The sequence below is a fragment of the Copadichromis virginalis genome, linkage group LG16 (assembly GCF_057382275.1).
Source record: "Copadichromis virginalis isolate Kocher_CV1m ecotype Utaka linkage group LG16, C_Virginalis_male_GT1.1, whole genome shotgun sequence".
NCBI lineage: Eukaryota > Metazoa > Chordata > Actinopteri > Cichliformes > Cichlidae > Copadichromis > Copadichromis virginalis.
In genome coordinates, this window is record NC_140633.1 from 34,771,456 (window position 1) to 34,786,184 (window position 14,729).

Sequence of the window (14,729 nt, forward strand, 5' to 3'; positions counted from 1 at the left end):
CATTGCTTTATCACTGTCCAGCTGTGAGCCACATGTGTATGTTTATCTGAGCAGCTCTATGATTCCACGACCTCACTGTAAACTCCGCCCATTTCCCCTCCCACTCGGTTTGTGATTGGAAAGCCGAGTCTCTGCTCATGTCTCTCCATGTGGAGAACTCCTCGGACGGGCCTCGCATGGCCTCCTGGGAAGTGGAGTCTAAGATGTACTAAACTCGCTGCACTCGCTGCCCTCTCAGGACTACAGTTCCCGTGGAAACACTGGAAGGGGCGGAGCTTCGGGAGCTCTTGAGATGAGATTCATTCACGTATTTTAGCGGAGGGTTTGACTGATCTGACAGCAGCTATGACTGAGGGAACGTGAGTTTTTGGCTTCTTTCATTTAACAACTATGAGATTTTAATTTCAGTGAGAATTTTACCTGAATAAATAGGACGATAATAATAAATAAATCATTCATAGTGCACGTTTTTGTCGTAACTCTTAAGAAATGTTTAAGAAAACATTAGTGAAATGTACTTGTTAATGAGCTCAGGAATTATAAAGACTTTTTAGAAAGCTAAAATTTGGGGATGGGATGCGAGAGGTCGGAGCCAGGTCTTACCTGCTCATGAAACAGGTTGACAGTCAAGTGTTTAATAACCTTTGAGCATTTGAAAATGGGGTCTGTATGTAAAATTGCTCTAATTTATAAAAATGAAACAATATTTTGTTAAATCTCTTGAAATCAAGCTGGAAGTCTGCACTTCAGTCACATCTGTAAAAGGCAATCTACAGAAGTGTTTCCTTCTTCAAATACTCTTTCTGCCAGGCACCTGCGGAGGCGAGGGGGGCCGTATAAGACGGAGCCAGCCACAGACCTAAGCCGCTGGAGGCTGACCAATGTGGAGGGCCGGCAGACGTGGCGGTACCTGGAAGATCAGGAGACCGCAGACAGAGAGCAGAGCATGCTGGAGGCCCATTCACTCGGCTTGGACACGGTGGGCTCCTCTCAGTTGTTTCCCATCTTTTACAGCTTTTGAGTTGACTGTTTGGCTCTTACTGGAAACTGGATTTCTCAGAGCGACACAGTAAACTTGAGTATCTTTAAACTTTGTGGATGACCACGGTGGGTAGTAAGATCACTGATTCTCTCCACAGAGTAAGTTCGTGTCCAACTCTCCAGCCGCCCACACTGCTGTGGACGCCGCAGTGAAAGGCATGCACTTCTACAGTCAATTGCAGGCCAAGGACGGTCACTGGGCAGGAGACTATGGAGGGCCTCTCTTCCTGTTGCCAGGTGAGTCTAGTCATCCTCCTTATCCTGATGTCTGTAGTGACCGTGCAAAATAAAGTGAAGTTTCTCATTGCATCATTGGAGATGTTCCCTGTAAAGCACTGCCTTTACAGGGAACAGAGTCTTGTCTTCAACCTCCAGTTGTGAATGTAATGGTAGAAAAATAAAGGTGCAAATTCAGTACACATTAATGTATTTATGGCAGACTAACTGTGAAACCCAGGAAGGTTTGAACCCACCATTTATTTATTTTTGTATGTGTGTGTGTGTGTGTGTGTGTGTGTGTGTGAGGCAACAGTTTTAACCTTTGCACCATCAGTGACGGTGATGCAGAATGAATCAGCAGGAGTACTGACAGGGACTAGAAAGAGAGAGCATCACTTGTATTGGTTTCTCTCCATTGACTCCCTCTTATATTCAGAATTTAGTTTAAAATCCTGCTCCTTACATACAAGGCCCTGAACAGTCAGGACCCATCTTATCTTAAAAACCTCATAGCTCTCAGACTGCAGGCTCACTTGTGGTTCCTGGGATGTTAAGAGTAGAATGGGAGGCAGAGCCTTCAGCTTTCAGGCCCCTCTTCTGTGGATTCAGGAGACAGACAGCCACTCTGCTTTTCAGATTTAAGATTAGGCTTAAACTTTCCTTTATGATAAAGCTTATGCTTCAGGCTGGATCAGCTAACCCTGAATCCATCCTTAGTTACGCTGCAATAGTCCCAAGCTGCTGGGGGATTCCTATATGCACTGAGTGTTTCTTCTTCACCTCTTTATGCACCACTATAACACTGAATCTTTAGCAATTATTAACGCTGGCTCTCTGTGCCATAGTTTGTCTTTTGTCCATCTCCCTCCTCGTTCACACAGATAACTGTCCCTCCCTGAGACTGGTTCTGCAGGTTACCTGTTCAAATGGAGTTTGTCCTTTGTTTTGATTGTTGGTGTTTTCTCTGTATTAGGGTCTTCAATTTAAAATATAAAACTGCTTGAGGTGGCTGTTGTTGTGAATTGATGCTATATAAATAAAACAGGGTGTGAGGGATTTCATGTCTCTGTTCGGGTGCTTCCACAGGTCTCCTGATCACCTGCCATGTCGCTAAGATCTCTCTGCCTGAGGCTTGGAAGAAGGAGATGGTGAGGTACCTGCGCTCAGTCCAGCTCCCTGATGGAGGCTGGGGTCTGTAAGTCAACAGGGTTTTTTTTTTAAATATTCTTTTAATGTTCATATCACCATACCAACCTTATCACTCATGTGGAACCGATATCAGTAATAACTTGGATTCCAACCTGTTATTACATCAAAACTCTTACCAGATTTAAATAAGAACCAAATACAGAGACAAACAAACAAATAAGAAGCACTGAGACACAAAGACTAACACAAAACACGATGGCAGGAGAAGTAGAAAGACATCAAACACATTTAACAGCACATATAACAGAGAGGCAAGTTTAGTGCTGCTAAACTGCTCTAAAATGATCCCAGGACAGCACGTTTCCAAAGTCAACTTCTCAAGCGCTGATCACAGCAGCAGTGAGCATGTGTGTGTCACTTCTGCAGACATGTTGAAGACAAGTCCACCGTCTTTGGCACAGCGCTGAGTTACACCTCACTTCGGATCCTGGGAGTGGATCCCGATGATCCAGACATGGTTCGTGCCAGGAACAACCTGCACAGCAAAGGTCTGTCATGTTCAGTGTGCGTTTTTCTCCATGGTGTCATGTTTTCAGCTGCAGTGTACCATAGCGCTCTGTGTTTATCTGGTACAGGTGGAGCAGTTGGGATTCCCTCGTGGGGTAAATTCTGGTTGGCCATTTTGAACGTCTACAGCTGGGAGGGAATGAACACGCTCCTGCCTGAGATGTGGTGAGTGGGAGATGATTTCCAGACTCGTGTGCAGCTCTGTGGCCTCTCACAGGTGTGTTACATGAAACAAGAGTTTAACCCTCTGCGGCGTTGTTGGTCATGACTCTGACCCTGACTTGTGGTTTTTCTAAGTAGAATGGAAGTCAGACTGATCATTTTCCCTCAAATATAAATGTTCCAGGATTCCTGACGTGTTTCTGTCTCTTCCAGGCTCTTCCCCACCTGGATGCCGGCCCACCCCTCCACCCTGTGGTGTCACTGTCGGCAGGTCTACCTCCCGATGAGTTACTGTTATGCCGTCAGACTGGCCGCAGACGAAGATCCCCTGGTTCTCAGCCTCAGACAGGTGTGGAGTCCACCGTGTTCCACATGGGGGCGCCATGCTCCAACACAGTACGGCCAAACGTATTCAGTGTTGTGCTTTGCATCCCAGCTGTGGCTTACCTGGTGATGTCATGTGGACATGACATCCTCTTAAAGTTTAGCACAAAAACATTCCTGCTGTTACTGTAATTAAACCTGATCCTCTTTGCCATTAATGATAATTAAAATAATGATAATATTAGTAAATATATCAGTGTTAATAAAAATAGAGAATGACTGTGAGCATCTGTGGAGTTACCTGCTGTACAGGTAGGCCTGTGTTTTAAAAGGTTTTCTAGGTTGATTCAATTAATCCTCAGACAGTCAGAAATATTATAATTCTGATCATTTATCAGTACTGATACATATGAGACTTCATCAGAATTGTGAACATCACAGCAGATGCCTTTGTGTGAAAGTAACTGAGAATAAAACAGAAAAACATGAAGGAGATTTTTCTGGCCTGGCTTTTTATAGCAGATAACCTTAAAAAATATTCTGCAATATTCTGTAATTTTGCATAATTTTAAAAAGTTTTAATTTCTTCAGTATTGAACAGCAGAAATTAGGCTTTCTTGTCCGAGGTCCTTTAAGTGAAAAAAAGAAAAAGACTTTGCTGTAAACAACGGTAGACTGTTGGGTAATAAGCGAATGAATAATGCAGAAAACAGAGATTTGAGACGGGAAACTGTTCTTGAAGTAAAGAGAGAGAGAGAGAGAGAGAGAGAGCTGTGCAGGAAGTGTGATTTTTTTTATTGTGGTGGAAGCAAACCAGCAAAACTCAGAGGGAATTCATGACGATGTTTATCAAATGTGAAGCGCAGTTTGATGCTTCTTTTGCTGCTGGCTCGGTGAATTTTGGTTGGAGAGAGACTAAACCTGCAGCTCAGAATCAGCGCAAAAAGATGTAAACACAGAGCAGACCAGACGCATCAGAATCGCTGAGCTCCGACGGCGTGTCCGTCTACGGGCCGTCGGGTGAGAAAGCCGAGAAAGACAAAGCTGATTCTGATGCGTCGGGTCCGCTCCGTGTTTACGTCTTTGTGTGGAATCCGTGTACCTGCTCTCATTTGCTGTTTGGTGGTTGTTGAAATAGTTTTGTGAGCTTTAATCTGAGAATTTGGCGTTTCTGGCAAAACACAGTTATATTTAAAAGTCAATTCAGGATTTAATGAGTCGATATCGCTTTATTCAAGCTACTCACCTCCCTCTTCCACCTGCACTTTCAACTGGACCACGGCCGATCAGAGAGGTCCCGCCCCTGACTGTCTCTGATTGGTTTAGTCCACGATAGGGGCATAACGTGTGTCTGTTGTTGACCACACGAGATTTTTTTTTGTTACCCAAACAGTTGGTCGCACTGGTGTGACCAAAGATTTATTTATTTATTTATTTTTAGTCGCATCACTGAAAAATTTGGTTGCATTTGCGACCAAATTGGTCGCACTCTAGAGCCCTGCCTCTCAGTCCTTCTTTCCTTTTCTTATTTTAGTTTCGCTCTCGCTTTTTATGTTTGTTTTCTTCCTTTTTTTTTTATATCTACCTGTCTGTCTGTCTCTTCCTTGTTCTTATTTTTTAGGCTGAGGTTGGAGTCTAGGAGAATTATGTGAATAGAGTGTGTTCCTGTGCCTGTGTTTTGCCTTTAATTGTTCTCTTCCTCTGTAGTCTGTATGTATATCAATAACATGGGCCTTGTTCTTTGTGCTATAGGAGCTTTACGTGCAGGACTATGCTTTTATAAACTGGCCGGCGCAGAGGAACAACGTGGCAGCATGTGACATGTACACACCTCACAGCACACTCCTCACAGTCGCTTACAGTAAGTCTGACCTGTGAATACCTGCCTCCAGAGCTGCACATTTAAAACAGTTGGGTTGTAATGACTGCTAAGAAAAAATGGACTAACAGATGTTTTGCACAACAGCAAAGCTTTCAGCAGCAGATATGAAGGAAAGAGAAACTGCTGAGTCTGTGTTTCCACAGGCTCCGCTAATTTAGAGACTTATTCCTCATGGAGAACGAAAACAAGACAGAACATCTTCAACCGGTCTTTTACTCGCTAATGAGGGACGGCTTGGTCAGAACCAGGCTGTGGAGCTAAACGCTCCTCACCTGTCTCCAAACCAAGTCCTTCAAAGAGCAGCTCTCCTCACAGCTATTTATTGACAAACTGTTACAATACACATCACAACACAAGCACCTCCCACCGTAAAACCCCCCAATGGTTCTAAAAGACAAGGCACTATGTGTATGTGTGTGCACGTGTATGCATGTCTTTGCATGTGCAAGAACGTGTGTGTGTGTCATGGGGGTGCGTTTGTGTGTCCTCCTGCTCACCAAAACGATCATAAAAGCAGGAAGCTTACAACACAAGAAACAGATCTTTCAGATAAGATGTGCCTAATAAAACCCACGTCAGCCTCCCCCAGCACCAAATTGGCTGGAGAAGTGGTCAGAGACAAAGGAATGTCTTTGATCACACAGTTTAAAACAATGTAGAGATGGTAAGAATAAAAATTACAACATTTAACAATTTACTTTAATAGAAAAGTTTTGTCTGGAGGGTGTTTTACACAGTGAGGATGGTAATAAGTGTTTTCAGTGGGTATTCCCCTCCACTCTCTTCTCTAACCCTGTGACTTTGTTCCTTTTGGCCTGCAGTGGTGTTAAATGTATACGAAGCCCACCACAGTACCACGCTGAGAGGAAAAGCAGTCAAAGAGCTGTATGATCACATCGAGGCCGACGATCGCTACACGAAATGCATCAGCATTGGCCCGGTAACTAATACACAGATACTCGAAGCAAAGAACACAGATTTGTGGAGTTTGAGTTTCTAGGTGCAAAATTTATTTAAATCATCTTATTTAGGCAAGGCAAGTTTATTTATATAGCACAATTCAACAACAAGGTGATTCAAAGTGCTTTACAGAGACATTAAAAACAAAAACAAATAAAAAGCATGATTTAAAATTGTTAAAAAACAAACAAACAAAAAAACAGTATATAAAATCAGAACAGTAGATAAAATCAGTACCGTAGTTAAAATGTAAGTTTGGAAATTTAAGCTTAAAAGTGTGGATTTGGTGCTTTATTCAAATGCAGTTGAGAACAGGTGAGTCTTCAACCTGGATTTAAATAAACTGAGTGTTTCAGCTGATCTGAGGCTTTCTGGGACTTTGTCCCAGATATAAGGAGCATAAAAGCTGAATGCAGCTTCTCCGTGTCTGGTTCTTCTGACTCTGGGAACTGATAAAAGACCGGATCCAGATGACCTGAGGGATCTGGAAGGTTCATACTGGGTCAGGAGGACACTGATGTATTTTGGTCCCAAACCATTCAGAGGTTTATAGACCAGCATCAGAACTTTAAAGTCTATCCTCTGACGGACAGGCAGCCAGTGTAAAGACCTCAGAGCTGGACTGATGTGGTCCACTTTTTTGGTCTTAGTGAGGACTCGAGCAGTTCTGAATGAGCTGTAGATGTCTGACTTATTTTTTTAGGTAGACCTGTAAAGATGCTGTTACAGTAATCAAGCCTACTAAAGATGAATGCATGGACTAGTTTTTCCAGGTCCTGTTGAGACATCAGATCTTTTATCCTTGAAATATTCTTGAGGTGATAGTAAGCTGACTTTGTTATTGTCTTAATGTGTTTTTCTAAGTTTAGGTCTGCATCCATCACTACACCCAAATTTCTCTCCTGGTTTCTGATTTTTAGGTGTATAGATTGAAGTTCTCTGGTGACCTGTAATCGTTTTTCTTTGGCGCCAAAGACTATTACTTAAGTTTTGTTTTTGTTTAGCTGGAGAAAATTGTTACACAACCAGTCATTAATTTCCTCAATGCATTTACCAAGAGCCTGTACAGGGCCTTGGTCTCCTGGTAACATTGTGATATATATTTGTATGTCATCTGCATAGCTATGATAGTTTATTTTGTTGTTCTTTATAATCTGTGCCAGTGGGAGCATGTAAATGTTAAACAGAAGGGGTCCCAAGATGGAACCTTGGGGAACTCCACATGTGATACTTGTCTGCTCAGATGTGAAGTTACCTATTGATACAAAGTATTTCCTGTTTTCTAAGTATGTTTTGAACCAACAGTGTAAAATAAAAAGAGCAACGTGCAGTTAGATATCTGCTGATGGTTCTCCTCAGATCTCCAAGACTATCAACATGCTGGTTCGCTGGTATGTCGATGGTCCCTCCTCTGCAGCCTTTCAGGAGCACGTGTCCAGGATCCCGGACTACCTCTGGTCAGTCAGCCGATCTTGAACAGTTCAGTAATAAAACAAACCAAACTCCAGCTTCAAGAACAACTTCAACTATGCAACATACAGAAAAAAATCATTTACAAAAGGTGTAAAACTGATAAACTTACTGTAAGTTCTCTGTGTACCAGGTTGGGACTGGATGGAATGAAAATGCAGGTGAGAATTTGTTCTGTCTTTGTTTTACCTCTTTAACATTTGAAGGTGTGTTTCTGAGGATCTCTGCACCTCCAGCTTGCAAAAGAAGAAAGAAGAAACTCTTTACTGAGCCTTTATTAAATCCATATTATTCTCACAGCAGAAAGATGTCATTAAGTGTGAGATATAGAGGAGAATGGTGCATCACCGATGTAGAAAGAAGAATCCATAGAATCAGTTTTGCCGACAGCTAAAGTTCAGGTGGTGCATTAATCCAAAGAATAGCCCAAAATCTACTTGAATACATAAATTTATTGCCTTCTAAACACATTGTTTTAGTTTACTTGTTTGTTTCTTGCTTTGGGATTAATCCAATCTCTTTTCTGACACAGGGGACGAATGGATCTCAGCTCTGGGACACCTGCTTTGCTGTGCAGGCTTACCTCGAGGTAAGACAAAGATGACCTCTAATGCTTACAGTAATTTCAACCAAAGCACATTCATGCTCATATGTAAAACCCCTCCAACAGCCCTCCATCTGTATTTGACAAGACTGCTTAAAGAAGTGCTGCCATTAATTAATGCTTCAATCTTAAATATGAGCAGCCTATCTCTAATAATTAGCTCTGTTCCACAGGCCTTCAAGCTGGCAGTAGTTAAATCATTACTTAATCATCCATCCCTTGACTGAGCTGTCTTCGCTAATTATAGGCCAATCTCCAACCTTAATTTCATATGGAATTCAAATCCTTGAATTGTCAAACAGCTAACAGATCATCTGCAGAGGAATGGCTTATTTGAAGTTTCACTCAGGTTTCAGAGCTCATCACAGCACAGAAACAGCTTTAGTGAAGGTTACAAATGATCTTCTTATGGCCTCTGACAGTGGACTCATCTCTGTTCTTGTCCTGTTAGACCTCAGTGCAGCATTCGATACTGTTGACCATAATATCCTATTATAGCGATTAGAACATACTGTAGGTATTACAGGTACTGCACTGCAGTGGTTTTTATCATATCTAACTACTAGACTCCAATTTGTTAATGTAAATGGAGAGTCCTCTTCACACACTAAGGTTAGTTATGGAGTTCCACAGGGTTCAGTGCTAGGACCAATTCTGTTTACATTATACATGCTTCCCTTAGGCAGCATCATTAGAAGGCACAGCATACATTTTCACTGCTATGCAGATGACACCCAGCTCTATCTATCCATGAAAACAGAAAACAGACAGCAATGTCTTAAAGATATAACCTGGATGACCTGGATAACTTTTTGCTTCTAAATTTAGGTAAAATGCACGTTATTGTACTCAGACACAGCTGTGTACCCAGAATTGGGCCCTGAGAAACTCCACATATGAAATCAGTGAGTAAAATTTGATGAGAGTCGAACTAGTCAAACACTGAGCCAACACATAGTCCTAAACGGGACGTCACAATCAACTTTGTCAATAAATATTATCTGGTAACAGAAATGTTACCTGTGTAATTTAGTCCGAGATCAAGACGACCTTGACGAGCTGTTTTAGTGCTGTGTTTGACATAAAAACACATCAGGAAAACTACTTTTGTGTGTTGCAGTTTTGTTTTGTTTTTTTCAGGCTGGAGCTCAGGACGACCCAAAACTAGCTGAATGCCTTCGAGACGCCCATCAGTTTCTCACTATCACACAGGTACAGCAAGGAGATGCACTTTATCCACCGAATGGCTTTGATAATGAAAACAAATTTTTTTGTGTTCTTTGCATATTTATGTGGTGTCTGAATAATCTGAAAAACTAGCTTCTGATTGGGATAATTCACCTAAACATTAAAGTTGGAAACCAGAAAGTAGTACACATTGTTTTAGTAGTATATTTTAGTTTTTCTTCCAGAAATCAAAGAATCCTGAATTATAATCTATGGGTGAATTCCCTAACAGCAATGATGATGATAGAAGTAATACCTTTTAGTGAAAAATGTTTTTTTAAAACTTTATTTGGAGAAACGTTTGCAGATACTTAAGTGATTTTAATCCGATTTGACTGGTGATTTAAACATGCAGTTTCTGTGTCCTGATGACCATTGAAATGTAATTGTATGTTTTAAGATAACGGGCCAAATACATGCTGCATGAGCTTCTAAGATGGCCCCAAGTTTCAAGACTTCATCATTTTATTTTGACACTTTAAAAAATGTTTATTTTAAATGGCTGACCAGTTTTTCGCTCTTACAGATCCCGGAGAATCCTCCTCAATATCAGAAGTACTACAGACAGATGAATAAGGTACAGATATTATCACCCTGCAGTCGCTTTTAACCAGTTTATTTATCATTGTTAAATAAATCACTCGAATGTGCTTTGACGAAACATAAACCGTCTTAAATTTAGCTTATGTGTATAAGTAAAGCATGCACTGCATTTCTTTCAGGGAGGTTTCCCCTTCAGTACCCGTGACTGTGGTTGGATTGTGGCCGACTGCACTGCAGAAGGCCTGAAGTCACTGATGCTGCTGCAGGAGCTCCACCCCTCCATCAGGCAGCCCGTCCCCTCTGAGCGTCTGTGTGATGCCGTCAACGTGGTGAGTACAAAAAAGGAGGACTTAGTCAGTAAGCCTTTTTTTTTTTTTTTTTTTGTTTACAGTTCATACTCTCCACATCCTGTTTGTGTTTTATGCCCCACACATCCCAGAGATCTGCAGGTCTGCTGCAGCAGGCTTCTGCTCGTATTTTAAATGAACCAAATAAATACTCAGCTCTTAAACTTGACTGTAATTTCTAATTGATTTTCTAGGTTTAACACTCTAATATTACCTTATGTTGCACATTTGACCTCTAATGCCTATCGTATTTTATGTACAGCACTAACTGAAATAAACGTTGTTGAAATAAATGTGGAGTGTTGAGAAAAATTGAGAATATCTAAGGCTTCCTGTGAAATCTTGCTGCCATTTCATTTTAAACGCAATTGGAGTGCAAACTGAACTGAAGACCCCGCCCCTCGTCATCCTCTTCTTCATCTTTTCACCATGTTTCTGTTTTTGTAGCTGCTGAGCATGAAAAACACAGATGGTGGATTTGCCACATATGAAACTAAGAGAGGAGGGAGACTCCTGGAGCTGCTCAACCCCTCTGAGGTTTTCGGTGAGTGTGTTGCCAACATCTTACTGAAAAAAATGTCTCTGTCTAAAAGAAACTTTGATTTCAAAGAGTCATGTGAGGAGGAGTTCCCGGCAGTTGCTGGGAATGTCTGAGTCCCTTAAACTGTAAATATGTAGATATGAAAAAGGGAGGCAATAAATATAAACATGACATTTGGAGAGTGGAAACCTTTGTTTCCATTGCGTACTGAAAATGTGGCAATGACCTTTCCAGTAGCAAAGGGCAGAAAGTCAAAGACTGCCTTATTTTCCATTGAAAATGAGGATGCAGAACATGTTGTGAAATGTTTGTTTTTCACTGTTATTTTGTGCCTTGTCTGTCTTTTTCTTTTATCTCTTACGTTCATACACAAACAGGCGACATCATGATTGATTACACATATGTGGAGTGCACCTCAGCAGTTATGCAGGCTCTGAGGCATTTCCAGAAGGTCTACCCTGATCACCGTGCCGAAGAGATAAGGTATAAACACGTTGTTTAGAGGTATGCTATCTCCTAAAACTGTTTTCACACATGCACTGCAATCCTGAACCCTTGTGTACATGACTCGACAGACGGGTAGGTGACAGCAAAGGCTGGACATTAGCTACACTTACTGCCATCTTTTCTGCTCCCTCTCATAAACCCATTGGAGCAAATGTGTCCACAGTGTGAGATTCTTCTGTAATTGTCCAAAGTATTAGCAGGGCTTAAACTAAAGCTGACCTAATAAAATGAGTATAAAACCAAACTGTCTTTTTCTGAAAATATCTTGAGCATATGTGTTTTCTCAGTTGTCGCTTAAGTTCAGGAGGATCCTCTGAGTTTGCTGTGTCTTCTTCAGGTCGACTCTGAGAGAGGGGCTGGAGTACTGCAGGAAAGTTCAGAGACCTGATGGATCTTGGGAAGGGTGAGGCCAAAATTAGAGATTTATTACTGGATCTCCTTGGTAGATTTTATATATGAGAGCACCCAAATCCAGAACATTAGAGACAAATTTGTAAAAAACACAAACAAAAAAACGAAATAATAACATAGACATGAAGTTTGTCAGGTTTAGTAAAATCAGCTAAGCTCAAGTCATTTATGTGGTTCTTCAAAACCACAAAGGAATTAGATCACCTGAGATTTATTTATTCGGTGTAACCGTGCATTGAACTGAGAAATTACACTTTGGAAGAGAAAAAGTTTCAGTGCTATTGTTACAGAAAAAATTAAAAACACATCAAGTAATGACCAAGTACACTGAAAGACAACAATTTTATTTAAACAGCGCCAAATCACAACAACACCTCAAGGTGCTTTATATTGTAAGGTAGACCCTGCAATAATACATACAGAGAAAAACCCTACAATCGTATGAGCCCCTATGAGAAAGCACTTTGGCGACAGTAGGAAGGAAGAACTCCCTTTTAACAGGAAGAAACCTCTGGCAGAACCAGGCTTAAGGAGGGGCGTGCATCTACAGTGACCAGTTGAGGTGAGAGAAGGAAGACAGGATAAAAGACATGCTGTGGAAAAGAGCCAGAGATTAATAGCAAGTATGATTCAATGTAGAGAGGTCTACTAACACATATTGAGTAAGGCAACTGAAGAAGAAACATTCATTGCATCATGGGAATACCCCAGCAGCCTACACCTATTGCAGCATAACCAACGGAGGATTCAGGGTCACCTGATCCAGCCCTAACTATATGATTTAGCAAAAAAGGAAACCTTTAAGCCTAATCTTAGAAGTAGAGATGGTGCATGTCTCCCGAATCCAAACTGGAAGCTGGTTCCATAGAAAAGGGGCCTAAAATGTTACTAATGTAACTCTTTATTCTCCTGGACAGACGGATGCCACAGACTTTCCTAATATTCCTAAGACAAGATGATGAACAACTAACATGAATCAGTAGCATGCAGGTGCAAGTGCATTAAAGTGCATTTGTAAAAAATGCAGCAGGCTAATCCTTATTGAAATGTGAAAGAAAAACTATTACACCAACTTTCAAAGCTGATCAGGTGACAGAACGGTGCAGCTAATGCTTGTGAACAACAGGTGAAACCGATGAGTAGAACATGAAGTTAAAACAGACAAAGGCAGGAAGTAAAATGATATAAAGGTGTGCAAGGAAAGCCCCAACTATACTGTGAAGATGACTTTTACATTCCTGTCTCATTGCTTAGTTCCTGGGGAGTCTGCTTCACGTATGGGATGTGGTTTGGCCTGGAAGCTTTTGCTTGCATGGGTCACGTGTACGAGAATGGGTAAGATGTAATCACTGACTTTTATACACATTCTCCTACGTTTAAACCGCCCATTGTTCTCCAAAACTTGCTGAACAGCAATGACCTTCTGTGACCTCTAGCCTACATATTTCTTTTTGTATCACATTCTTTGTGAGCAGACATGTGTGCGAAGAGGTGCAGAAAGCCTGTCAGTTCCTGCTGGACCGGCAGATGCCAGAGGGAGGGTGGGGGGAGGACTTTGAGTCATGTGAGCAGCGTCGCTACATCCAGAGTGGCTCCGCTCAGATACACAACACCTGCTGGGCTCTGTTAGGGCTGATGGCTGTCAGGTAACAAAGAGCAACTCACCTTTGGGCTACTGACCAATAAGAAAGAGTCAGAATAAAGATGTGATGTGAGCATTGTGTTAATCGGGTTGTTTAGTTTATGTAATGCATGTTGTGTGTCTGCATAACCAGGCATCCTGACAGGAAGTCCATTGAGAGGGGAGTACAGATGCTGATTGACAAGCAGTTGCCCAACGGAGACTGGCCACAGGTGACTCTCTGCCTTTAAAGGGACAGCGCACCCTAAAAATCAAACACAAATGTCTTCACTCTGTAAAGAGACTTAGCTGCTTAGTTTTTCAAAAGCATTGTTTTAGTGCTATTGGCCCAACACAGCGAGTGCCATCTATATGACGACGTTACTACAGCAGATATTTCCAAAACTGGACATGTGTCCCTTTAATCCCTGCATTGATGACCATGTGAAATACAACAGGATTGTTAATGTGTTGTTTTTCTTCTTCCTTTTCAGGAGAATATTGCAGGTGTGTTCAATAAAAGCTGTGCCATCAGCTACACCTCATACAGAAACGTCTTCCCGATCTGGACCCTCGGCCGCTTCTCACGACTTTATCCCACCAGTGGGCTGGCCGGGAAGGTCAAGCTCTGAACAGACTGCATGCCAAAAACATCAATGTCTCCAACAAAAAATAGAAAAACAACATTTACTGGAACACATAATCTCTGTTTTTAAGTCACACCTGAAATGACTCAATGAACATGCACCATTGATGTGTTTCAGCTGCGAACACGTTTCATTCTTTGAATTACTTCCTGTCCACACAGCCAGAGCTCCTCCTTAAAATCCTTTCTCAGTCTGATCTTAAACATTCATGTACACAAAACAGACTCCTGTCGATGTCGCCTTACATCCCCTTTTACTTGTAGTTTACTCTTTATTTGATCTTAATAATTAAAAAAGAAATACAGAGTTTGGCTTTGTCATCTCTTCCTGAAGTACACAAAACATATTGGCAGACGAGGGTGATGAGGAAGAAACAGTAGAGGAAAGACTCACAGAGATTTTTCATTAACAGGTTCTATGCAGTCAGGAGGGTTTCATGATCCCAGCAAAACTCAGTAACACAAAGCACTGCCACCATCACATCTCATGATGTTTTAACATTTATTT

General features: G+C 41.5%; 1 protein-coding gene across 1 annotated transcript; it reads left to right on the plus strand.

Moving 5' to 3' along the window:
- Nucleotides 1-279: 279 nt before the first annotated feature.
- LOC146691237 (lanosterol synthase-like) lies at nt 280-14,529 on the plus strand. The gene is made up of 22 exons (XM_085434555.1): nt 280-359; nt 811-979; nt 1,140-1,278; nt 2,347-2,455; nt 2,836-2,957; nt 3,045-3,141; nt 3,352-3,487; nt 5,215-5,323; nt 6,166-6,284; nt 7,664-7,761; nt 7,908-7,935; nt 8,307-8,363; nt 9,519-9,590; nt 10,132-10,182; nt 10,328-10,477; nt 10,943-11,039; nt 11,414-11,519; nt 11,881-11,946; nt 13,209-13,289; nt 13,430-13,600; nt 13,730-13,808; nt 14,070-14,529. The coding sequence occupies exons 1-22, from the start codon at nt 346-348 to the stop codon at nt 14,205-14,207; spliced, it is 2,208 nt and encodes a 735-aa protein (XP_085290681.1). The 5' UTR covers nt 280-345; the 3' UTR covers nt 14,208-14,529.
- Nucleotides 14,530-14,729: the final 200 nt, after the last annotated feature.

What these genes read in the sequence shown, in the direction of transcription:
- LOC146691237 (XM_085434555.1), top strand. An exon ending in ACTCCTCACAGTCGCTTACA is followed by an intron (nt 5,324 to 6,165) that starts GTAAGTCTGACC and finishes TTTGGCCTGCAG; the next exon opens with TGGTGTTAAATGTATACGAA. An exon ending in TGGATGGAATGAAAATGCAG is followed by an intron (nt 7,936 to 8,306) that starts GTGAGAATTTGT and finishes TTTCTGACACAG; the next exon opens with GGGACGAATGGATCTCAGCT.